Raw genomic sequence first — 10,648 nt, 5'->3', positions numbered from 1 at the left:
GCCCCATACAGGAGAAACAAAACTGTTGAAACACTTTAGGGGAGAAAACATACACACACACACACACACACACACACACACACACAAAAGCATAGGCAGCACTTTAAGAATCTCCTGCTGAGAAAAATATTTTTTACAGGCAAAAGAAACAGACCTAGCAATATTTGTGCCACAATAAAAAAATACTTATCCAATATAGGATGCCTGTGAAGGAAGTGCTGACTACACTATACCTTAAAAAAGGCTTTGATTTGTATATTTATAGTATATTTAAAAATAAATTTTCCTCATGAATACATTGTCTTCAATAAAGTGCCCATTTCCATGCAGCTGATGGTGTCATCCTTACAAAATTTCAGATAAAATATGGACGTCACACTTATGCACACACTTGTAACTGACTAGCATACAAAAACACCCAGTGAAACATAATCCTCTGTATCAATTACAACAAACAAATGACCAACAAGCTTCCGTTTCCTGCTAATCTACAGGAACAAGCACTTCAGAAAAAAATTACTAATAAGCATTTCTTCCCAGCATATGCTATCTTTAAAAGCAAAAAAAATAAATAATAGAATAAAATAAAATAAAAAAATTGCCTGAAATGCATGTTAACACATACACAGAGAGAGATAATACTCTGCTCACAAACCCAGAGCTTACTTGAAGGTAAACTCCTGCTGGGTTCTCTGAAGGACAGTCCTCTTTACATCAAACTCTCAAACAACCAATACAAACTRCTCTTTGTCACTTTTGCAAAGAAAGAGAGTCAAGAATAAAAAAGCACTTACAGAAGTATCATTATAGAAGTGAAACATCCTGAAGGTCTTATCTGTATTGTTTTTTTTTTCTTTGTGTGGATATATAAAATGTTTCAGACCTTTTAAGATGACCTCCAGTTCATCTCGTAAGATGTCAAATGTGCTGTATCTCGAGCTGGTCTCTGGGATGATGTTCTTTTTGAGCCATCCTCCACAGGCGTACTGGTAGAAGTTTTCACAAGGATCCACTGATAAATCCATGTTCTCGATGAGACGAGACGCTGCACAGGGAGGAAAGAAAGAAGCTCTTAGAACCAGGAAAAATACCAATCTGAAGAAGGTATACAAGCATAATCACGTGGAATCTACCAATGCAAATTACAGGATATTAACAATATATAATAATTTTCGATTAAACTTACAAACTGATGGCACTGGGTGACAGGAAACCCAGCAAACAAAACTAGAGAGCATTAACAGAACGAGATGGAGGGACATGACAAAAGAGAGCCGAGGAAAAGGTGCAAAGGAAGGCTGTATAATGAACTAATCAGCAGATCAAACACAGGTGTGGGACCTCCAGGCTGCTCAACAGGTTTAAACCACGGGTGTAAAGCTCCTAAAGGTGCAATAGCAAAACCATTTTCAAAATAAAACAGGAAGTGATTCACCAAGTGGATGTGGACCATCAAAAAAATAAAACTGACCCAAAAATGAAAGTCTGGCAGAAGAAATGAGCCAAACATTACAGGCCATGACAAGCTTAACTTTTAATCAGGTCTTTCAGGAAATACAAAGCCCGGAGATTACAAATTCCTACCATGTGACCAATTACTAATATGACATTTGGGGAAATTGACTTAATCACCTCACCCAAAAATAAGCGTTAGAGAGAGGATGGGGTTTGAACGGTTGAAGGCTGATAGCAGCAGCTGATTAGCAGAACAGTGGAGACAGAAAAGCAGCGGACAAGCTCTTTATAATGGTAATTAATCCTCCTACACATCTGTGGCGCCTCAAAGCTCATTTTATATGTCACTAGCATTAGATCTAATGTATTAAATCTTTTTTTTGTTTTAATGACATGGACTTTGATGCATTAAATTTGAATAGAAATATTAATTCCTTTTAGATAAAAATGGACTTTTTGATTATTAGAGGTGCTCATATTTGCTCAGATTGAAGCTACCTGTTTTATTTGTTTCTTGTCTTTCTTCAGAGACTTGTTCTTTGTGATTTATATATTCATTATTATTATTATTATTATTATTATTATTATTATTATTATTATTATTATTATTATTATTATTAGGGCATCACTTAGTCCAAATCAAATTTCTCCATGGAGTATTTATGTATATCGGGGTGGGGAATGGTTTTTGAGGGCTGTTATTCGGCATGTTTTCCTTGTTTTTCTGCTCCAACACACCTGATTTGAATGAATGGGTAATTAACAGGCTTTTGCAGAACTTGACGAGGTAATTTAATCACTGAATCTGTCCTTGAGGACAAGGATTGCCCTCCCCTGATATATCATATTATGCTGTACTGAGCTGTAATGTATTGTATTGTGACATACTATATCATATTGTAATATATAAAAATACAGCCTATTTTTATTTTTCATATCCTATCATATTGTGTTGTCTCTGTCTGTGGTCTTGAAATAAAAACACAGACGTGACCACTGATCTTTCTCTGTAAGACAAACTAAATATTTTAAAATGTTAACATTTTCAGAATATTTGAAAACAAAGTAATTGGAGGAGACACATAAAAAGACCTTCTGCAAAAAAAATAAAAAAATAAAAAAATAAAAAGTGCATTTGAGATCATGTACCACTTGTGGGAAAGCTTTGAAAACATTTCAAATTATGTCACGATGCTAGTAGCACAGAATGACACTGCTCAACAGGAGAAAAAAGATCAAATTTGTTGTTTTCAAAAAAGCTTTTTACAGTTATTAAGACACCTTTCGGAGAAAAAATGAAACACCACATTTGAAACAATATGCGAGGATCAAACAACGTAACATCTGTAATGGGCTCAGCATCAGCAGTGGWAATATGTTAACTTTTTTGAGCAGCAATTAAATCACAGGCAGCTTCKCAGAGATCCCTTGTGACGAGGCTGTCTGTCAGGTTTGACTGAATTGGGACACCGGCACTGGAAAAATGTATCAGAAATAAATTGTCATCTGTTGCTATAAACCAGTATTAGGGTTATTCATCTTCTGCATACATTTACAGTATTTTTATCATTATTATTATTATTTTGTCTGTTTGTTCTACTACAAATAAATCATACTTCTGTTAATCTTTGTGTCAGATGGAAGAAAATTAAATCATGATGTTAATATTAAAGGAGGTGGTAGGATATTTTTTAATGCAAGATTATAAAAAACATACTGATACTGATCTAAATCAGTTTTATGTCCACTAGGATTAGAGATAAAAAAGTACTTATCTAAAAATGTGTTTTGTTCTGTACCAAAATATCTGTGCTCATTAGTGCAGTTATGTAATCAGCTTTAAGCAACAAAATGTTTTGTTAAAATAACTCTGCTTTGGACACACTAAACCTACACATGTGTACAGTATAATTCTCCAKAAGTGATCTGAGTGCAACAACCTTTCAGGTGCCGATCAGAACAGTTTAAATGAGAGGAAACATGTCTGAAGTGGTCGTATTCACCAAACATGACAAAATTTCTGCTGCAGCAGCYTCAATCCTCCCATACTGAGAAAAAAATCAAAGCCTTCAAAATGACACAATAAAGAAAAGGCACAAACACACACACCAACACACTCCTTACCTGACTGCGTGCAGTCAGCTGTGGTGCAGATTTCATCTGCAGGAAAACATAAAACAAATCATCACTCAGTGGGTTTTTGGCATTCATCAATCATTGCGTTAAACTCATTCCCTCCCTTTCGTTCCAATTTACCTTTTTTGCTTCTTGTCAACACTTTGCCACTGTTTTTGCACAGATATAACCTGGAACCACTAAGATTTGTTGCTTTGTGAACCCTGCCAGTCAGGTGCTAATCAAAGTGAATCCGGGAAGCACTGACACATCCGCAAACTGCTGTTTGACCTTTAAGACAAGGTTTCATGGGTTTTGTGTGAATGCGCAGAATGTGAACATGGTCTGGTGCACACATCCTTACAGACATGGACAAGTCATTGAGGTTTTGATTTTCCTGACGAAGCAGCTTAAACATTCATAAAAACACAAGACTCCAAGCAAATATTAACACCCCAAAAGACACGTGCACAAAAGCCAGACCAGATTCATCAAACTTAATTAGATGACCTTTTCTGTCAGGATTCTGYAATCATGACTGGCTGAACTTTGTCAATAATTAATCTATGGATCTGCTGGTTCTAGTTATTGGTCCTCAAACACTACTTGACTGCTTGCTTTATGTCTCACACCATAGTCTAGTAATTAGTGAACCCTCAAAGCCATGGGGTCCRAGCAAAGGTTATGAACAATTATTACACTACTTGTTGTAAATAGCTCTTTGAACAAACACATTTAGGAGAAATGGAGATTAATTCTGACTGGATTAAAGAGGTGGTGGGTAGGTCTGTTGCGATAAGCAATAAATCAGTTCATCACATAAAAAATTTAAATGAGGTTGATAATTAAAATGAGGTAGATAAATTTCARCACCTGCTAGTTTATTTTCATCATGTCTCCCTCTTTTCCACTCTGCAGCATGACAGCACCATAAACGGGTTTTTAGCTGGATAAGTCTTCAATTTTCCCGCGTCTTCTTTCAGCTGGTGATGCCTCAGGACGCCCTCAGGGCACCATATCAAACTTTGGATTTGCCGAGAGTTGTTTTGGTTTTGATTTTTTTTTACATTACGTACATTTCAAAAACATTCAAAAACTTTTTGAGTGATGTGCAAGTGACCGCAGTTATTTTATTTATGGGAAGACCCATAAAAGAATAAACTGTGCAGACTTGGTTAGAGGTGCGCAGTGATTTTACAGCTTCAATAACTGTTGTTGTTTTTACAAAATTTGTTCCCGGTCCATCCGTAACTTTACSTAAATTTTGCAAATCCATAAATTTCATAAGCGGTGTGAGGATGATCGCAGTTATTTCATGAAGCCAGAAGAAGATGCTTGTGTAATAATTTGCCTGGATAGAGAAGGTGGGAAACAATTTGACAGCTTCAGCAGCTGTTGTGAGCTATTTTCCTGATCTCCGGTCCACGTCAGTTTGTAACTTTTTGTTACTTATAGAAATTTTGTAAACTTTTTTATCATTATTTTTCAGTCATTATATTAGTTTAAAATGGTCTCCAAACAATGGTATCATTTATCGCAATAATTTCTGAGACAATTAATCGTCCAGCAAAATTTGTGGTTAGGGTTAAATCATGAAAGGCCTAGTGACAGGYAAACCCAGCTAAAGTGAAAAGCTGTCACCCTAAAACAACATTAATCCTACAAATGTCATAGTGTTTACATGAAAACATTTTTTTGCATAACTGTCCTTTTTCCATAACATAAGGAGTCTTRTGAAATTACAAGTTATCAGTAAGCACAAAAAAGTGGCAGCAGAAGTCAGCAATAGCACTTTGGTGCAACCTATGATGCTTCAAGCAGGAATATTGTGATATTTCTGCAGGAAAAAATGAAAAACTGGCAACAATATTAAGTTTGGAAACCGAGTTTTGTAGGAACTGCTGTGAAATATTTGAAATTGGATCTARTTAAAAGCAGCAGCAATGTGGTTCTGGTCCTGCTTGAACTATCTGCTAGTTTGTGAATCCAAATGGAATTAAACTCTGTTTCTTCAAACCGAAGCAGTTCAAAGAGCTGTCTACAGCATTAATTGTTAACAGCCATACCTCAGATCCACACGTCAAAATTAATTAACTCTCCTCTTGATAAAACTCCAAAAACACATTATGTAACATTAGGCATGCAATGATATTTAAGTATCATTTGATCAGTAACCAAACAACAAAATACATGTTAAAAGATAATAATCTAAAACAGTTTAGACTGGTTTCCCAAAAAGAAGAAAGATAAACTGGACTGTGTTCATTTTCACACTTGAGTTTATGCAAAATCCATTTCCTAGAACACTGGGTGAATTGAATTTACCACACAACCTGCTTTACACCATTACTTACAACTGACCCAAAATTCTGAAATGTGAGATATTGAAGAGTTTTTGACACCTGTGAATAGTAATAAATGATCCTTTGCACAAAGGCTTTTTTTTTCTGTACATCTAGACACCGTGTTCGGTGTTTAAAAGCATGCAACTCAAGTGTTTTGTATCACCTGAGCAAAGTGCAGCTCTGCAGCACGCTCTTTTGTATTTCCCATTAATCATGAAGAAAACTGGGACTGATAGCCAGTGGAAATAAACAAGCTAAAGGTGAGCTATATATGTTCTGAAAAACCCACTTGAAATTGTGTTCATTATCAAATGAACACTTAAAATGTTCTGGTTCTATGTGGCTCACTTGTGTTGAAGGAAAAGCTTCTCAYGATTTTAGACACCGTTATGATCAAAGTTTCTCCCTTCAGAACACTCACCAGTTTTCTGAGTGGCAAAGAGGATGATGAGGGCAACAATGACGATGAAGAGCAAAGAGACAATAGTAATGAGGCCGATCTCCAGGGAGGTCCAGCGGGGCTTCTTTGCCGATTTGGGGGTGTTAGTTTCTGTCATTCTTGGGTCTCCTCCTTCACCTGCCAGCTGTATCAAMTCACCTAAAAGCAGCAAGAAAAACAGATTAGCCCATTCAGAACCAAATGTCAAACTGTCAAACTGGCCCCACTTGAGGTGTTTTGTGTAACCCTCTCTTCTTTAGCTTCCACCTGTTCTCACTGCGGGGTGTCCCGAATGAGCATTTGGTCAAGTCATTTTGGAGTCGAGCTTTCAACATGTGGGGTATAGGGTGTAGGCTATAGATCTCAACAGAAATTTAATACAAGTCCTTCAATGCCTGCAGTAGACACCACAAGACCGTAACTAAACGGCAATGTCACTATTGCTGTGGTAACCCAAAAAATGGATGGGAAACTGCTTGCTGAACAATGAAGTGCGGCGTCCAACTCTGAGGGGACAAACCAAGAGTTCAAAGTTGATTTCTAGTAGAGAAGTGGGTGATATGTGGCTTGACCTCTTTTTTAAATACGGCGGTACTACAGTATATGGCAAGGAAGGCATGGACAAGGTGTGGTCTTAAAACATTAAATCTTTCAAGTGAATTTAAAATAAACATTGGTTATATGCATACAATAAGCTTTAAAAACATTATAACTGAAATGTATACATAATGGCTGTAAAAAAAAAAGTGATTTTAGACAGCTTCTTTAAAGCCAGTAAAGTCATTTTACGTTTTCTAATTTCAGCAAATGCTTCAGTGATCCTACTTTGACAACCAGGTTTTAGTAACATAAATGAAAATTTCTTCTTTGGCAGGTAATTTATTTCCTTCAGCTGCAAACGATTGTAAAATATTGACTAAATGTAGAAAAAGTCTTTAAAAAGTTTTTTAATATTTTTTTTCAAAATGTCTTTTCAATTGAAGAAATGGTGTTTTGAAAATGTTTTGGAAAATAATGTTTTTTATGGAATTTTAATAATCCATTACTTTTATTGATTAATTAATGTATTTATTTATTGCACAAATGTGGTTAGAAGCCAGTGGAAACAGAAGATATAAATTATCCACTAGGTCAGAAAAAGTTACATGAGGAAATGTCATTAAAAACACGGTAAGACTCCAACTCCAGTCTTCTTCCTAGAAACCCTGAAACGTGTTCCTCCAACTGCTAAAAGGCTACTCAGGGTAATGAAATGTGACACCCAGGGGCTTCTGAGTAAGTGTGACGAGGTGGGAGTCAGAATGTGTTACTAGTTTCATATTCCCAGTCAACACAAAACATGAACCACAACATTATTTTCTAACTTTTTTAATTACTCATCAGGTAAAAACTGAGAAAAATTCATGCTTAAATAAGTGATTATGAAAGTAATTAGGGAAAATACTAATTAAAGTTTCTAACTAATAGCCATAAAACAAACAATTTTTGATACAAAAGCACCATTCAAATACCCAAGCCTGAAGATTTATTAACCACTGAATAAACCTGCTCCTTTCTGAAGATTTTCTAATAAAACGTTTTGATTACCATTATAGTATTTTCTTCTCTGTTTAAAATCAAAACACTAAAAGTRGAAAAGAGAAAAGACAAATGACAAGACTGAGAGAATAAACAAGAGAAAAAAAAATATGAGTTTCAGAGCAAAAGGTGAGAACAAGTGAAGTTCTTACCCTTGCGGCTCTGCACTCCAGACTAAATAAAACTTGAGAAACATACAGTTCAAAAAAAAAAAAAAATAACAGAACAGACAAGACGTTTTTTTTTTTGTTTTGTTTTGTTTTTTTGCTCCTCACCATCAAGTGTTGTTTTCCTCTCAGGGGGACCAGGAGAGAGCTTTACAAAGTTCATATAACAAGCAGTTCAGTCTATCTCTGAAGGTCTGAAGGCAATTAATCCTTAATCCGTTAACTGTGCCACACAGACACACACGCTCATACGCTCAAACACTCACCCAGATCCGTGCTCTCAACACACTTTTAACAAGCCAGTGCCATGAGGTGTCTGTGCAGATGGGTGGGTCGCTACATGAGCAGACTGAGATGAGAACATTGCATGACCAACGTCTTTCAGCTCTCTTTGAAGCAACAGACGCATCATTTACCACTCACACACTCGTGCACATTCATCACGCAAAAAAATAAATAAATACGTTCTTGCCCAGTGTCCAATTGTCATGCTGGGGAGTGTCATCTCTCCTCAGCATGACAAAACAATAGACTAACGTAAACTTCCCTGATTATGGTCATTATCACACCACATCTCTGCAAACACTGCTCTCCCCCAGGCTGTTCTCCATGCTCCACAACAGCACTAAAGTGCATGAGATCACCATACAGGTCACAAGATTTACTGTAACAGATTCAGTTCTACATCCGCAAGATGGGCAAGTGAAAAACGGCAGATCCAATGCATAAAAAGAGCCAATGAGACTGTAGGATGACACAAGTTGACGTATTAATCCAAACGTCCTGCCWAGCTCCTCTCGGACCGCAGGAGAAGGGCAGAAACTTTGTTGGCGAGAAAACAGATCATCGTGGCAGCGGTCCCACAGCTCGAATAAAACCATGTGTGCATGTCAGCACTGGAGAGGCTATACATTATCCTCCTTCACTCCAATCTTGGTGCTTTGCATGCSAAGTAATTGAAGGTCTGAGGGATTTATTAAAATGGAAAAGGCACAATAAAACAAATTGAARGATTGTGTCGGGGGGTAGAAGTGGGTAAAATGAAAGTTTCAAAGACTGAGTGTTAAATCATGTCACCATCACTCAAGACATTTAGCTGTAAGTTTTAGGGAGAGCTTACTCTGTAACATGCCATCACTCGTACATAATGCTTACTTCTGTGTTTGTTTTGGGCATTAGAAACTGCATGTTCAAAGTCACCCCCTTTCTCTTATTAACACTGCTCTGCTTCGGTAATGGGACCTCTTAGTATTATAAATGTGCATAACAATGATGCCTAAGGATGCTTACAAGATTAAAATAAGAGGGAGAAGTGCCTAATATGCACATATCGCTGCTCTTGCAAGGGGATTCAGTTAACGTTTGGACATTTGAATACTGGGTCCGCATTGTTCAACCAACAGCTCATACACTCTAAAAATGAAATGTTGGATTTACTTAACCATGTTATGTTACCTTGTTCCACGTAACTGAGTTGAGTAAATTCAAAACAACATACTTGTGTTCTTTGGCTAAAAAACTGGTRTATTGCTTTGAATTTACTCAWCTCAGTTAAGTGGAACCAGGTAACATAACATGGTTAAGTAAATCCAACATTTCATTTTTTACAGCGTAGCTTGTGAAGTGAGACGCTGTGGAAAGGTTATGAATCATGAATATCTTACCTGTTGAAGATGGCCTTTTGCACAGCCTCAATTTAAAGCAGCAGTCTGCTACCTGCTGCTCTGGGGCCATGTGTGGCTCTCTTGTCCCTCTGCAGCAGCTCAGACCAAAGCTAATATGAGATTGTATTTTTTTAACTCAACAGAAAAGGTTACTTTTAAGATTTTTGTCCTGAAATATAAAAATAATAATAAATGAAAAAAAATAACTCTTAATTTTATGTCACCCCCGTTCAACAAATTTAAAGTGGCCCAGGGACCACCAGGTGATAATCGCCATTGTAGCATTTTTTGCAGACATATTTTATTAGTGAGCAGAAATGGCACTTTTGATTGTAAAGGTTGCAGACCCAACTGAAGGGGACCACTTTAAAACAATCTTCATGATGATTCAATTGTGTCATGCAAATGGCACTGTGGCGGTTCCTTTTTCTGCTAGAATAACTATGAAATATAACATTTGTAGTAATATCAAGGTTTATAAAATAGCATTTTCAGAAACTGCTACAAACTATTTGAGACTGCATTCTACTCTAGCCTTGACTTGACATTTAAACGAGCTGCTAGCTTGTCAGTATTTTAGAATTAAACTTTGTTCTTTCAAACTAAGGTCATTCAAAGGGTTATCCGTGACAGGTAAGATATTGACCATTCATAACCTTTTGACAGAGTCCCTCTTCAAAGAACCTGAACTGCCTCTTTAAGGTGTGGTTTATGAAAGGAGAAGAACAAAAGTCAACCCCCTTTTTTTTCTATATATTTCTATCTGTCTACAATGATCCTCCTTCAAAATTAAACCCATCATTCAAAGAGACAGTCGAAAGCACGCGCACACACACACACACACACACACACACACACACACACACACACACACACACACACACA

The 10,648-nt window shown here is 36.7% G+C and overlaps 1 protein-coding gene across 3 annotated transcripts in view; it reads right to left on the bottom strand.

Moving 5' to 3' along the window:
* The window catches only part of LOC106519429 (neprilysin), a 34,177-nt gene that overhangs the window by 22,574 nt on the left and 955 nt on the right, over positions 1-10,648 (bottom strand). The window contains exons 1-4 of one of the 3 annotated variants that reach the window (XM_014011115.1): positions 8,208-8,277; positions 6,337-6,513; positions 3,580-3,615; positions 884-1,045 (exon numbers count right to left, since the gene is read on the bottom strand). In XM_014011115.1, coding sequence (XP_013866569.1) covers positions 884-1,045; positions 3,580-3,615; positions 6,337-6,513; positions 8,208-8,262 — 430 coding nt within the window. In that variant the 5' untranslated portion in view covers positions 8,263-8,277. Of the gene's footprint in view, positions 1-883; positions 1,046-1,186; positions 1,298-3,579; positions 3,616-6,336; positions 6,514-8,207; positions 8,278-10,648 lie in introns of those variants that run through there. The other 2 variants (XM_014011116.1, XM_014011117.1) reach the window with 2 other exon arrangements.

The sequence above is a fragment of the Austrofundulus limnaeus genome, unplaced genomic scaffold (genome assembly GCF_001266775.1).
Source record: "Austrofundulus limnaeus strain Quisiro unplaced genomic scaffold, Austrofundulus_limnaeus-1.0 Scaffold76, whole genome shotgun sequence".
Taxonomy (NCBI): domain Eukaryota; kingdom Metazoa; phylum Chordata; class Actinopteri; order Cyprinodontiformes; family Rivulidae; genus Austrofundulus; species Austrofundulus limnaeus.
This window is presented reverse-complemented; position numbering and strand designations above follow the sequence as displayed.